Below are 16,082 nucleotides of genomic sequence, written 5' to 3'. Positions count from 1 at the left end.
GTTGCTTTCAGTGACATGCCTGCCACAGGGACAGAAAATCATATATATCCATGTGTGTATTCATTGTATCTCTCAAACTCTCCTGGTGGGAGGTAGTGCTGATAAAGGGCTTGAAGTAAAGCTCTGCCTGCACCAGTGAATGCTCATTTTTCAGTTTGTTTTATAAATAGAACCAAGAGACTCTCAGCTGAGCGGGCTGTCGGTGCCTGGACCTTGGACAATGAAAGCTGGGCATAATTGTCAGCATTGGCCAAAACCAGCAGGAAAGTGCAGGTTCCAGACACGCCACAAGCTCTTAACTAGTTTTGTGAAAATTGGTATTTGGAAAAAGGATGGAGTGCCCCTATGGAGGAGAAGTTGATATATGTGACGAGATGCTATGGGAGGACAGGCTTGCTGGCAGGTGAGCGTGTACCTGGCGCTGGATCGCTGCCTTGTGCCTGCTGAATATCCCCATCGGACGAGCTGGAAACGATGGGGGGGACTGTGGGTCCCGAGGAAGGGAGAGACATGAAGCTGGAGCTCGGATGGCCGTGGTGAGTGTGATGATGACTGTGGTGTGTTTTGCTGCTTGCGAAACATCTTTTTCTTAGAAAATACACTCATGGAGTAAAGCTATAAACAGCATTGTTTGCTCAGTTACTCAGAAATCCATCCAGGCTTGCTTTAGAATAATGAGATAAGGATGAAATTTATGCAATTAAAAATTGTAGACATCAGATTCTTTCAAGTTGCTCTTAATTCCTTTTTTCAGATGCTCCAAATCATGTCATTTACGTTTATTCTGCAAGCACGAAACATAGAAAGTTACTGAAATTTCCAATCTAATTAGGCGTCTCTGGGAGCTTGGGTTTTAAGCAGAGCACCAAAGGTGGAAAAACTTGTGATAAAACCACAGGAGGGCTGGCGATGTTCTGCAAGAAAATAAAAATAACAGGGTGGAAATGAGCATGCTGTGCACGCAGAGACGTGGAGGCAGGTAGGGCTCTTCTCTGGTGGCTGCATGGGCTGGATCTTGCCAGCAGCTTCCCCGTTCCTCAGCTTCGTCTCTTCTCGATTTCTCTGCTTCTCCCTTCATCCTTCCTCTCCTTGCCCCTGCTGCCTTAGCAGTTATTGTCACTTGTAGTTAATCTGCAGGCCTCTGCTGTGTGAGGATTGAGGGATTAAGAGCGGGTCTAGAGGAAGTCCCTGTGATACTGTGGGCACCAGTGAAAGCCCAGCTGAAGGCAAGAGGGCTCCTGAAGCAGCAGGCACGTGTGGTGGGACTGGCAGACACGAACCCGGCATCTGGACTACAGACCACTTACAGTATAGAGTTGTTGCCTCTGTGTGATTGAATGGAACTGTTTCACTGTCTTGTCTCTCCCACTTTGGTATGGCAAAGCCATGTTTAAAGTTGCCCAGGTTACTTCAGGGTACTTGAGAACCTGAAGCACAAATCCTACTAACCTTATTATAGCAAAAATTTCTTCTAACAGGCAGTCTTCCTCAAATTCGCAGTGTTGGAAGGAGTGTAAAACTGCAATGAGTGATGCTCTAGAATTAAAAAAAAGGAAAAAAAAGTCCCGTTAGTTGGCTTGAGATAACAGTAATTAGATTGTACATTCTTGCCTGATAAAACCTTCCACAGATCTTTAATGACCCCCATGCTGCTCAGCAGTCACTTGTGCGTTGGCATCCCTCCCTCATTGCCCTTACAGCATCACAAAATGGATTAAGTTGAGCTTAGAAAAAAGCATATTCCAAAACAGAAATGCTCACATGTAGTGTTTTTCAGGATTAGCTATTAAAATGTAAACACAGATGATACATCAATCCAAATTGATACTCAAAGGTGGACAAATTCTCAGTCTATTTTAGTGTGTTTTTATCATTATCTTTTCTAGGTGTAGATACCCCAGCATATTAATTCTTAAGAATTTAAACATTATAGTAGCATTTAATCTGTATTATAAATCATTGCTTTATGTGCTTTTTTTTTTCTTAAATAAAAATGTCTTTCTGCTCTGAGGTCTAAACATGGTTAAACCTGTGCTATGTGCTGTACTCATCAAGTGTTCTTTAAATAAAAGCATTCCCTCATCTGGATAAAACCAAAATAAAGCTCAGCTTGCTACAGAAGCTCTGACCTTTCGGCCTTGATTTTTGCAAGGCTGTGAGTGCCCTGAACCTGTGCTGTGTACTTAAAAAGTATAGAGCTTAGTACCTTGTGAGGAACAGCTTTAGTTCAGTAGGGAAAAAAAAAAAGCGCCTGCTAATGGTCTGGGTTTCCTTACTCTTGTTCTTAATGATGTCCTTTGTAGTGTTCATAGAGTTCTAGGTTTAAGAATGCAGCATTGTTGGAGTTGGTGGCATGGTACTTCTACCTGCACGGGTAGGGTCCCATGGGACTGGTCAGCACTTTTATTATGGATTTAAGACAACTGTTTCTTTTCTTCCTTTAGGCACATAGCTGGCAGCCTGGCATCAAGAACCCATACCGCGGGGTGGTGGTATGGCCTGTTCCTGAAAATGTTGAAATTACTGTGACGCTCTTTAAGGTACGTTGTGGTAATTTTATTTATTTATTTATTTTTTAGCATAATCTCTCCTATTTCATAAACAGCATATGAAAAATTCTGGTTGGCAATGTCAGATTATAATTGCAAGACCTAATCTTGCTGGGTTTAAATTGTTAACTGCACAACATCAACGTCCCCAGCTTAAAGCCGGGAGAGAAGGATGGGCTGTTCCCTGCCAAAGCTTACTTTTGTAGTTTAGTTAACACACTGAAATATCCCATTGAGCTGATTATGGCAGTTGTTGGCATAGAATTTAGTACATGTGTAACTGCGCACGTAGTACATGTGTAAGGGCTTGGCATGGGTTACAGTCTGGTTGGTTTTCTTTAAATACTGTAAGCCAGAAGTTGTCAAAACACAGCCATTTCTACACTTCCTTCTTCAGTTGCAGTGCAGTGACCCTATTTCTTACGCTATTGACTACCAAACAGACTCCAGCTCTTAATTTCACAGTATTTAGTATGCCACACAAACATCACGGTACTTACGTGATTGCAATTGTAGGAGTGGGTGTGGAGAATTTGAGGAGTACAGAGAATTATAAGACTTTACAGGGGATTTTTAATGTCTTTAGGAACTGTGTTTGTTCTATTAAAAAAAGCAAGTTATTTGTGTGGCTGTGAAGCAGGAGAAAGAAATTGATGGTTATGCTTGAACTTATTTCCCAAATATCATTGGACAAAGCTTTTTCTGCAGAAACATAAACAATGCAGCTTGGCACGTGTGACAGTGTAGGAGGCTGCCCGGGAGGCTGCAGATTTCTGGGATTTTCATTCCATTAGTTCGTTCTTGTTTTACTCTGGTGCCTACAGCTACATTCTGGTTGTTCCTATTTATAATTGTTCCCTTTATAGCTTAGGGCAACAGTAAGATACTTTTTTCTAATTAGTAATATTTCTGTTTCTTTGTCTTGGGGACTTCCCTGAGTAACTGCTTAGAAGTGGCTTCTAGTTACCCTTAGAATGTGAATTTATTACTTGGTTCATTAAGCCTAAAAAGGGGGTTTCTCGCCCTTTTTTTTTTTTTTTTTTTTTTTTTTTTTGTCCTTGGGATCACCAGTGAACAGAATGAACAGAAACTTCCCAGGTTGCCAGTGATGCTAACTATCATAAATTTGTCTCTCTTCTTAGCAGACACATAGTCTTCAACCGAGGTTCAAAAGTTCACTCGCAAAAATTGTTTGCCTTTGCATGCTTCAAGGGCCTCTACTTGGATTAAGAAGTTTAACACCATTACGTGACTGTGCTGTGTGTCTCTGTAATCTGAATATGGCTATGTAACACAGTAAATGTTACTTAATATTTTTAACATTTAAAGTGAAGCAGAAATGTACGCGATTTTTTTGCTTGTGTACGTGATAACATGTTACGTGAAGAATGACAAATTAAGTTTCTTTTGGGTGCAGCTTTGTGATGCTGTGGCTTTGGAGTAGAAGTGTCTCCCAGCCTTCTCCTACCATCCCACCCCACCTTTTTATTCCTACCTCTGCTGCTTCAGGGCTATATCTTGTAGTCCAGCACAACAAACTTGTATTTGTGCCACTGAAAGTGAGTGTGAGGGCTAGGATCAGGGAGAGAGGTGCCTCTGGAGCCGGTGTTGGGTATTACTACACCCTTAATTTTACCCACCACTGTGACTCTGCAGGTAGATCTGTTCGCTGGACTGCCTCCTCCTTTTTATATAAAACTGCTGTAATTTGTCCTCTGGCCAAACCCACCTTTTTCTTGATAAGGATATGCAGGTGTGATACAGAGCAGCACTTTTTGAGCAAGCTGGGTGATGTGGCAGGAGCACTGTACCTGTGCGAGACCAACAGCCTGCCTGGATAGATGAGCTGCAGGTGGTACGTGACTGCAGGCAGAATACAGTGTGCCCAGTCCTCCGATGGCTCTGTTGGCTCAGCGCTACAGCGGCACTTCAGCTGCAGTGTGGGATATGTCCAAACACCCAGAGAGCTGACATTTCTGTAGCTGGTACGTTCTGGGCAAAGATAGTCAAAAAGAACTGGTTGTTGTTTTGCACGGCTGATGCATTGGCTGGTCAGCACTGGAGTAGTGGGAAGAATGTAATAGCACATTGCAGCAGCCTTTTGGGGAGCTGACTTACAAGTCAGGCATTTATATCGTTCATTCCTCTGCAAGGAGAGAGGCGAAAACACTGAAAGCAGTAAAGCTCAGAAAAAGAGACAGCTTATCTTGCAGTTCTGTAAAAGTCACAGAATCGCAGAATGGTGAGGGTTGGATCTCTGGAGATCATCCAGTCTGACCCCCCTGCCAGAGCAGGGTCACCTACAGCAGGTTGCAAAGGATTGCGTCCAGGTGGGATTTGAATATCTCTAGAGAAGGAGACTCTACCACCTCTCTGGGCAGCCTGTGCCAGTGCTCAGCCACCCTCAAAGTCAGGAAGTTCCTCCTCATGTTTAGATTGAACTTCCTGTGTTCCAGTTTGTGCCTGCTGCCCCTTGCCCTGTTGCTGGGCACCACTGAAAAGGGTCTGGCCCTGTCCTCTTGCCACCCGCCCTTTACATATTGATAAGCATTGAGCAGATCCCCTCTCAGCCTTCTCTTCTCCAGGCTGAATGGCCCCAAGGCTCTCAGCCTTTCCTCAGCAGAGAGATGCTCCAGTCCCCTGAGCATCTTCATAGCCCTCTGCTGGACCCTCTCCAGCAGTTCCCTGTCTTTCTTGAACCGAGGAGCCCAGAACTGGCCACAGCGCTCCAGATGTGGCCTCACCACGGCAGAGTAGAGGGGGGAGGACAACCTCCTTCGACCTGGCCGCGCTCTTTTTAATGCACCTCAGGAGACCATTGGCCACAAGGGTTCATTGCTGGCTCATGGGCAACTTATTGTTCTCCAGGACTCTCAGGTCCTTCTCCGCAGAGCTGCCCTCCAGTGGGTCAACTCCTAACCTGTACTGGTGCATGGGGTTATTCCTCCCAAGGTGCAGGACCCTACACTTGCCTAAAGTCCCTTTAGAAGCCACTCCCCTGTGAAGGAGAGTGACTGCTGAAGGTTTGGCACTCTGCAGTACACTTCATGTGGCCGTGGTGTTTAACAAACAGTAGTTGTTCTCTTCCATTACGACCCGAGAAGCTAAGGGAAGCTGCTGGCTCCACGTCCGCACTGGCAGAGCCCGCTGTTGGGAGCGGGTTGCTCCGACAGAGCTTTGTAGCAATCACAGATAACAAATTAGCGCAGTGCTGCTGTTTGAAATAGAAGTGCAGAGAAGGGAAGGAGCCAGCTCCAGAATAGACAGCTACGTGTTTAGGGAAATAATTCACGCAGTAGTGGCTGTGCATTCGTAAGTGGGTGTTGAAACGTGTTCCTCGTAGGATTAGGAGATAAGTTGAGGTTTCAAGTGCTGATGAGAATGTTAAGAGTATGCTCTCCAGTTCTCACCCGTGGACACTTGAGAGCTGGCTAGCAAAGTGCCTGTGATCAGTCAACAGACAAGATATTTTGCATTATCGGTACATCCTTATTTTGGGTGTGAGCTTGTTTCCAACAATATATTTGTAATTCTTAAGCAAGCAGAGCTAAGTATTGAAGAGGCTATAACCTTCATTTAGAAAACTTTCAAATAAACGAAGACTTTTGTTTCATTTCACTTTGTTCTGGGCTGCTGGTAAAATTTCATAGTGCTCTGGAGTCATGTGGGGAAAAGCATCAAATGGGTATATTGATTCAGCTTCCCTTCAGTAGCTCTAGCTCCTGCCCATCCAGCTGGGTGAAGTGCTAATTATATTAATTTTTAAAGTTCCATCTGTTCTGGAAGTTTAACTACTTCTTCTTTTGCCATGCTCTGTGTTGATGTTTGGTTTTGCCTTGGGTTTTTCTACCAAAATGGGGAGAAGTAAACATTGTGAAACAATAAGCCCATTGTGCATTTTGAGTCCGTGATTTGTAGTGCTTTCATGGAAAGATCCACAAATGCCAGAAAAGCTAGCTGAACTCCCATTTTTTTTGTTGTTGTTTCCATGGTTGTGCTCCAGAAGTTCCTTTTTAGAGTCCCTGCACTAGCAAGGTTTGTGGGTTTATGTGCAAACACACACCTGTATCAACTGAGAGAGATTTTAAATGACAAATTTTCACTGCCAAGCAAGCCTGGTGCTTTTAGCAAAGCTAAGTGAACATCAGTTGTACTCTTAGGATTTAAATTGCAACATCGTTACTTTCTATCTTAAAAGCAAAGTGAACTTCCCCAGCAAAAATGTTTGCTCTTTTGGAGTAAGCATGGACTTTGCTTTATCGGATTACAAAACCCACCTGTTTTGTAGGTAATATACATGGATTATCACACCAATGTAGTATTGCAACAACAGGGAAGATTGCCAACTCTCCGTTCCAAAGTTTGGGGGGAAAAAAAATGTCATTTTTAAAAGGCAGAGCCTTCTGAACATGCAAAAAAAAAAAGTAGTTAAGAGTAGAAGAAGAATAAAATGGATGATAAAAGAAGGCTTGTATTGTTGAAAGTATGCCCGTCTCCATGTATCTCTCAGAATAAATCCCATATCATCTTTCTTGAAAGCCCGAGTCCATCATGCGCTGATTACCACACTGATGGCAGTGTGGTAATGGGCCATTCGCTGGCAGGAGCACTGCAGCAGAGCCAGTATGTTGTCTCGGGGAAGGAGACAAAAAAAATCCAAAACCCTTTGATAAAGCCATTTCCCAGAAGCCAAGAACAATTCCAGGTTCAGAACAGACTTGTTTCAGTTTAGGAAAGACCAGTGGCTTGACTGGATGTTGTGGAGGATATTCCATAGGTGGAAAAAAACCAGCCCTGTGGGCAAGACAAGATGTTGTGGTCAGATAATAAAAATCAGACAATCAGGTAAGTGAGCGCACTTGCACACTAAATAGTTAAATATCCAGGGTTAGTGGGGGGACTAATTGTAAAAAAAAAAAAAAAAATTAAAAACCCAATAAATGTCAATCCTTGCTGCCTTTCTAGTCCAGAGACTGTACAGGAAGGCATGAGCTGTCGTGAGCTTGGTGCAGTGATGTGCTGGGATGGTTCTGCTGCTTTGCTGAGAGCTCCCTGCTTTCTGGAAACTCAGCGAGAGCTGCCCGGGTTTGTATGTGGTTTTTCTAGACTAATCAGACCTCTGGAAGCAGCATTGAAAACGACAAGAATTAGGTCGAATTTTGAGTCTTCTGCGGCTTCAGACAGCCAAATACAAAAGCTAAGGACAGATGCTGGAGTACCCAGAGCATCTGCTGTGGGTCACCGGCAGAGGAAGATCACAAATGCTGCCATCATTTGATTTGATTCAATATGACAGTCCTTAAGTAGTTATTCCCCGAGAAGAAAGGCTGAAGATTAAGGCTGGTATGAAGTGATCTAATTGAAAGGCAAGCTTCAAAAGCCAGGAAAGCTTAGAGAGGAGGCACGGGGAGGGAAGGGAGGGACTGACAGGCTGAAGATCTTACCCACCTGCTCTTGCTGCCGCTTAGGGGAAGGAGCAGTCCCTTGTTTGCTGACATCTTTCTTTCACTCCTATTTGGAGGTTGTAGCGAGGTAGGGATCGGGCACTTCTCCCAAGGAACAGGCGATAGGACAAGAGGAAACAGCCTCAAGTTGCACCAGGGAAGGTTTAGGATGGATATTAGGAAAAATTTCTTCATTGAAAGTGTTATCAAGCGTTGGAACAGGATGCCCAGGGGAGTGGTGGAGTTGCCATCCCTGGAGGTTTTTAAAAGACGTGGTGCTGAGGGACATGGTTTAGTGGTGGTTTTGGCAGTGTTAGGTTGACAGTTGGACTTGATGATCTTAAAGGTCTCTTCCAACCAAACGATTCTACGATTCTATTAGAAGAGATACAGAAATAACTCTGAAGATAATTCAGCTTGCTGGAGAAGGGTTACCTTTTTTTCAGTCTTCTGAAACTACCTTATACACTGCAGAATGGATCTAGTCCTTGACAGAGCTCCTTGCTGCATGGGCTGATGGTGGACTGATCAACAGAGAACAGAAGAACGTGACAGGCTCATTCCTTATTGCTCTTCCCTTGCCCCAGCCCAGAAGAGTTGTCTGGGTTTGGGTAGCTGGTGCGTGGATGAGCAGAATGGGGCCACAGAAAGAAGCCGGTGGGTGGGGTTGCAGAGAAAAGCTTGGAGGACTGAGCTTGTTAAGGGCCAGGATATCTCTAGGAAAGCTCTTAACAGAGTTACTGGGAAGACATGAGTTGGGTTAGGTAGGTTTTCAGTGGTGGACAAAAGCGTTCTACTGAGCTTGAGAGGAGAGTTGAAGAAATTATTATCTGAGGGTCTCACTGTAGAACCATAAGATGATGTCCTGTCCTTTGCATGGTTCCCTACTATTGGCTTCTCACCTGAGCATTGCTTTTGAACACTAAAGTCATCTTACTAGGAAAAAAAAATAGGAAAAGGGTAGGGAAAAAAAAGAAGGCTCTAAAACTTAGTTGAAGGTGCAGAAAAGGAGTATCATACCGAGAGGCGAACGCATATGGAAAGAGAAACGAGAAAATGGGGCCCATTTCTTGGTATTAAGAAGGATGATTCTTTTTTACATAGTAAAATGAGGAAGAACAACAAGCCGTTAAATCATGTTTTTTCAATTCAAGGTAGAACCATAATGAATGCTGGATAGAGTGTTGTTCTGTATCTGTGGTATGTTGGGAAAGAAAACTAGCATTATCAAAAAAATGGCTCTTGCCAACTTCCTTCCTCTTACAGCAGGGTATTGAGGCAGTTTCAGACTGAGAAAAATACGGGAGACAGGTTTTTTCCTTGAGCTTTTCAGGTAATTTTCATTATCATATGCTCTCAGGAAGGAGGCATGTTTATAACTCATGTCTTTACGTGTTTCCAGTGCGCGTTTTCAGTGATTACTTGTATCTGCTTGCAGGTGAGGGGAGGTGGTGTCTGCTGTGTTATCAGGGAGGGCTTTCATACGGTGAAAAAATAAGTTTTCTAAATTCATCGCATGAGTTTTACGTGGGAGATGAAGGGAGAACATGGGTTAGCCAGTGAGGGAAGTATGTATTGGTTTATTTTTACTGGTAATTACCCTCTTCAAATCCAAAATAAGATGAAAGATTAGCCAAATCTATAGAAATGGCACATTTTATGGAGACCACCCGTGGAAATGTTAGACCAAAGGGTGAAACAGTGCGTGCAACAGAAACCATGTTGTAACTGTAAGCATTCAATCGAGTGTTGGTTAATGCTGCCAGGTAGTGATGTTGTGAGTTAGCTGGCAGTAGGGCTGTGCATGCTGCTTCCTGGGCTCCTGCGAAAAGCATTGTAGTGGGAAGAGTGAAGCCCCTTCCGTGCCTGTTCCGACAAAATGCTGAGGTTTATGCATGTAAGCTTATTCAGGGGTTTCTGCTTCCAAAGGCATTTTAAGACTAACAAGAAATGCAACTTTAAAAAAAAAAAAAAAAAAAAAAAACCAAAAAAAAAACAAACCACAAACTGGATTTGTCTTTAAGTCTGAAATCTCTTACACATATGCAAAGCGTCCATATATTATTAACATATTTCATACTCTCCAAACTTTTGGTAAGGGCTCTACATTAGAGCAGTCCTTGAAGCTTTTAATTTTTATTTCTTATTCTGGGTGGTTGGTGGGGAGTCTTGGGATAATACATTCATGTTTATTTTTCAAAAGCATTTACAACTCGCTTTCAAATGCATGCTAAAATGTTGAATATTAAGAAGTCTTTTCATTATACAGTATTATTTTGCTCCAGCAGATTATAAGAAATACTCAGCAGAGCACCTGATTCTGCAGCCTTCAGAGGTGTGAATCTACCATATTGGCATTATAGAAGAGCTTTGGTTTTCTTTATAGATTATTGCTATGCATGAACAAAATAACGATCATTTTGTTTGTTATGTGGGATAAAATACCGGGCCCTGAGTTTGCAAGCAGGTTTATGTAAATCTGCAAGCTTGCATTAATAGCTTTGGGGGGAGTTACGGAAAAAAATTGAGCAGGATGAAGTATTTAAGATTTTAGACACTTGTTATGGAGTAGCTTATTAAAACATAAAGTGATTAATGATCCCATTAAATCTCATTATGTCGTTTTATACTGTATCAAAGGAAGCAATTAAACAAAAAGGTAATTGCCCTAGGTTAACTCTTGAAAATTATAAGTATTTAATAGCTGGATTACAGAAAATGGTATCTTTAGAATTTATATAGGATAGACAGCAAACCAGCAGTTATCGTGCACTTTATTTACATAATGCAGAATTCCACAAACCTGATTAATGTGATGGATATATAATTACATAATCTGATATTTACAAGTACATTAATTGGAACATAGAGATACTGGAGTATAATTTTGTATGTCTCTGCTTACCCTTCTATCTTTATGGGTAGTGGTAAAATATGTTTTACACTCATTTACAGTATTTAAATTATTCTGATTTATTTTTAAATCTATAAAGATTTATTCATATATCAAACTGATGCCAAAATTTGATTATTTCTATTCTAGTAACATTTTCTTATATGTTTTTCAATGATGCTAACATCCCATTGTTGGAGTAAAGCATTTTAAAATGCGTATCGCATATGACAACTGTGGCTGTAGCTGTTAAATACCTAGCTAATGATGGTGCCAGTGGGCTGACCTGTTGCTGAATTTCCTCCGTGAGCCCATCGATTCCCCTTCAGGGGACTCCTGCGAGGAGCGATGGCGCTTTACAGGGTGGCTGCAGAGTAGGGAACCCGCTTTGCTGGATTTGGTGGGAAGAACGTGCTGGAGGAGACAGGATTACAGCTTTTGAGAAGTGTTACTGTCGCTTGTTCAGAGAGGTTTATTCAAGAGCACGTGTTCCCACTTTTTTTTTTCCCCATGCTGGAAAAATAAAATAATAATTATTTTCTGGGGTTGTTTACGCTGTAAGCTTGTTGCTGTTATGTTGTGTATTCGAAGATAGCTAGTTAAAAGAATTGCGTATAGTACTGCGATATGGTCCCTTTGCTGACTGTGTGTCTGACTTCAAGGCAAAACTAAGCGAAACAAGGATGGTTAGAACAAAGACTAAGATAAGGTGAGCTGTAAAGATTGAGTGTGAGGCTTGTAGCATTCTGAAAAGAAAGGAAAGGTGGTACTAACAGAGCTAAACAAAGTAGAAGCAAAATCTCTCCCTCTGTTTTGTTAACTTAGAGCAGCAAGATTGGTGTAGTATCGTTAGCAGGCTCCAAATAATAGCAAGAAATCTCTGCAGGTGCTGGGGGGAATCTCATGCATGATGACACAAATGCTGATTGACTTTTATCTCCGGTGTCTATAGTGTGCAAGTGTCAGAGGCAAAGGAGTAATTGAGTGGTTTATTATAACTAGAAATAATAGGATAAGATTGAGGTATAGCAAAATGGGGCTTCATGTCAGAAGGAAGCCTAAAGTCACATTCTCTTAGTGTGAGAAGCTGTTTTACAAGACGAGTGGAAGTTGTTACAGGCGGTCAGAAATAGAATTGGATGATAAATTGAGAGAGTGATATATATATTTATATATATATAAAGAAGTAATTTTTTAAAGTCGGGTCCTTGATAGAGGCATGGAGGGGCTGCGTTAATGTCTCCACTGTTACCTTAATTTCAGACAACCTCAACACAGGCTACAGCACTGGATTGAATGCTCGTTCCGTTGGAAACAAACGCCCAATATACAAACCTTGTTATTTATCTTCCTGTTGGTACAAATGACTTTTTGATCCTTGCGTGTGATGTCATAGAAACGCTGTGAAGTGAGGATAGGTATTTAAGAAATTTGCAGTGATGTGAGCTGCTGTGCGGAAGCCGTGACTCTGGGTCTCCGCTCGCGCTCACTGAAGTTGGGCACGAGGAGGTGGGGTGATGTTCTTGGTGCCTGCTGTAAGTGCATGCCTTCTCATGCCAGGTGGGAGCAATGGCGTCTTCCACTGTTCTCTGCAAGATGTAGATTAATTGTGTTTATTTGGAAGGTGGAACTCAAGAATTAAAGTGAGATTTATCTTTCTTTTCCCCTGGATGAAAGGAAATAGAATTGCAAGCCTCTATCAGAATCATCCTCATGTTTGTATCTGTAGGAGTCTTTATTAAATCTTCACTGGCAGTTCTATGCCAACTTGCTCATCATCTTATTGACATCCATTGAAGCCTACCTCCCATCTAAAATATTTCCCTCTGCCATCTTCAGTGGCTAAAATATTTCTATGAGTGTGTGAAAATCTTGGCTGAGTTGCAATTTCTTGCACCCTGAATTATTTTTAGTCTTAAGTTCTCTGCTTTGTTTTTCTAGGATCCCCACGCTGAAGAGTTTGAAGACAAAGAATGGACGTTTGTCATAGAGAATGTAAGCTGGAATGTTGGTTTTTTTTTTTTTTTTAATATGTGTAAGACTTAATTGCTTAAAAGATTAAAGGGTGTCCAAATGCTGAAAAAGGCTTGAGTAAAAGGTGAGCTGCTGAGCCACAGTAAAACCTTGCTCTGTAGTAATAAAGGCTTATTAAAATACCTATTGTTATGTTGCAAAGAAAATACAGGAGAGGGGAATACTATACTAGGCTGCTTAAATTCCTTCCCTGTAAGCATCAGTATTCCTCGCATTATTTTGCTATGAGCAATGGAGTAAACAAGTTAGAGCTGGGTTATGACTCATTGTTTTATGGGTTATGACACATTATTTTTCTATGAGCAGCGGAGTGAGCAAGTCAGAGCTGGGTTATGACATCTGTGCATCCCAAACGGCAGTGCACCCTTCCTGGTTTTGAATGCCGCTCTTTAGCTGGGAGCGTGGTTTCTCCCCTGTGTTTCACAGGTGAGGAAATTGAGGCAGGGTGGAGAGGTCGGACCAGCCATGGTCACCTAAGCGAAGCGCAGGAGAGGCCAGACATGTACCCTGGGATCCCAGTCCCACTCTCTCTGCGGGGAGAAGCTGTCTTGGGCACCCGCTGAAAACCCAAAAGGTGGCTCCTGTGAATCTCTGACTGCTGAGTCAGGAGCTCCCAGAACTTCCTGGAGAGCTGAGCTCCTGAGGGCTGGACAAACACCACGCTTTGCCAAACAGCGGGGTTTAACACTGTGCAGAGTGAGTGCTTCATGAAGTGCTTTTTTCCTTTCCCTACTCCGTGTTGGGCTGCGGCTTCCGCTCTGGGGCTGCCCAGGCTCACAAGTGGGGGGCCTGAAGTTTCCTTGAGGAGGAAACTTCTTTTTGAAATACATTTAAAAGGACTGTAGCATCAAGATGGTGTGTTTCACTGTCATTAATATAGTTTCATTCTGGACCGTTTCTCAGTAACATGATTTAATTTTTATTTATGTTGCTTTTAAACAACAATAAGCATTGCTCATATACTGAGTCCTCATAGTGCCACAGAGCACTGAAGTATGGGAAAGAGTGGAATTTGCACGTTAGCCTTTTCTGCTTAAAAAAGCTGCTTTTTCTTTCTTGTTGGTATGAGAAGGGATTTGGGTGTCTGAAGCTTAAGGTTTATTCTGGTGACTAGTGACTGAATGTTTAAAAGGGCTGAAAGCCAAGTGTTTAATTTATACTTTCGTTTTAAATGTCAAGTTTCTATTTTTATTTGTGAGACTTACCAGTACAAAACACAGTTTAGTTACCGTTTCCTGGAGTTTACTTTTCTTTCTCACTTAGTTTATTTTAATCAGGGAAGTCTCCATCACCGATTGTCACTATCTGAGTAACTCTGGCTAAAACAATGTCAGCGTATTTCTCGGCCAGCCCCTCTGGGTATAGCCTGGGTTTCCTGTGATGTGGCAGCAGATTTTTATTTTATTTTTTTTTTTAGAAGTTTATAGTGGGCATGTAGACTTCATGTCCTGCTTTATAACACATTGCTTTTTTTCTCTCACACGTCATTGTATGATATCTAGAGGTGACAGTAGAACAGCCGCCACGTGCTGTTCATAGAATCACAGAATGGTTTGGGTTGGAAGGGACCTTGAAGACCATCTCATTCCAACCCCCTGCCTTGGGCAGTGACACCTCCCACCAGACCAGGTTGCTCCAAGCCTCGTCCAACCTGGCCTTGAACACCTCCAGGGATGGGGCAGCCACAGCTTCTCTGGGCAACCTGGGCCAGGGGCTCACTACCCTCACAGCAAAGAATTTCGTCCTGATACCTAACCCAAATCTCCCTTCTTCCAGTTTAGAACCATTCTCCCTCATCCTATGGCTCCACTCCCTGATCAAGAGTCCCTCCCTAGCTTTCTTGTATCATCCTCAGAATACACATATAAAAAACAGGTTGGGGGTGTGTGTTTTTTTTGTTTTGGTTTGGGGTTTTTTTTGTGTCTGTTTTTTTTTGTTTCTGTTTGTTTGTTTGTTTCTTTCTTTTTTTGATGAAACTCTCTACACAAAGCTGTAGACACTGCCAAAAAAATCTGGTCTGCAAATATACTTGAAAAGATGGAGAAACTCTTTTCCAAGAGTAAGAGCTCCACTTAGTGGTGGATGAAAAGATGTTCATCTGTTCGAGCAAGTCACAAATGATGCAGTGGCTGCCTGACACTTCAGAGCACAAAACACCTGCTTGTTCACAATCTGGGGGCCGGGGAGACAGGAGGCTGATCTTCTCCATCCCTAAATTGTCGACATTTACCCCTTTCAGGTTTAACATGTGGTTTTCCAAGTTTTAAAGGGATATATTTGTCGTTGAACCTGGCAAGGATAGGTCACACCTAGAGGTGCAGGGATCTTTACAGTCCTTTGAGGGATCTTCCTTTTTCTCCAAGTATGTTCTCTGCCCTCTGAGACTCCAGGTTTCCCTGCCTCCTTGATTAGCAGCACTCAGAATGGAAAATACTGAAGCCCAAAAAGTTTATGGACATTCTTTCGTATATATATATATATGAATGCTGATAAAAATGTATATTTTGGCATGTTTTTCTTTATTATTTTTTATTTTCTTTCTTATTATTCTTAAAATAATACATTTTTTCATTATTATTATTAAAAATCAGTCACCAAAAGCATTTTATAGTGCCTCAGTATGGCTGAGCAAAGACCAGCTAAAAGAGGTACCCAGCTGAAGTTTGATGTCTCTGCTGGCAGATGCTACCCCATTCAAAACAAGATTATTCTGTATTTTCAGAGGAAATTATAAGTAGGGGTGAGGTGGTTTGTGCAGGAGAACCATGCTGTAAATGAAAATGAAGCAACACGTTTGGCTTTTTGGTGTTTTTTTTGTTTGTTTGTTTTGTTTGTTCTTTTTCCTGGTGTGGGTTTTTTGTTGTGTTGGTTTGTTTGTTTTTTTTTAATCCTGCAATACACATACTTTGTGATCCATCACCTTGGTTATTGTAGGAATATTTTTTTCTAACTGTATTTTTAATGTCTTAGTCCCTCTGTATTCTAGTAAGTGAACCTTTGTCATCTACTCTGTCTAAACCATAAATAATTTGATCATAGCACAGTTTCTTAATATTTAAATGTTGATATTCATTCTCCATCAGCCTCTTCCATGTCTTTACCTCCTTCACAGCTGTGTCCTTTGTACATTTATTGCTCACTTTCTTGTATCTAATTTCATCT

General features: G+C 42.0%; 1 protein-coding gene across 1 annotated transcript in view; it reads left to right on the top strand.

Moving 5' to 3' along the window:
- Positions 1-16,082, top strand: part of EHBP1 (EH domain binding protein 1) — a 236,828-nt gene that overhangs the window by 40,551 nt on the left and 180,195 nt on the right. Inside the window, exons 4-5 of the mRNA XM_082480396.1 lie at positions 2,445-2,540; positions 12,828-12,881. Of these exons, the coding sequence (XP_082336522.1) occupies positions 2,445-2,540; positions 12,828-12,881 (150 nt within the window). The remainder of the gene's footprint in view (positions 1-2,444; positions 2,541-12,827; positions 12,882-16,082) is intronic.

This window comes from Vanellus vanellus (genome assembly GCF_965231255.1).
Source record: "Vanellus vanellus genome assembly, chromosome: 3".
NCBI lineage: Eukaryota > Metazoa > Chordata > Aves > Charadriiformes > Charadriidae > Vanellus > Vanellus vanellus.
This window is presented reverse-complemented; position numbering and strand designations above follow the sequence as displayed.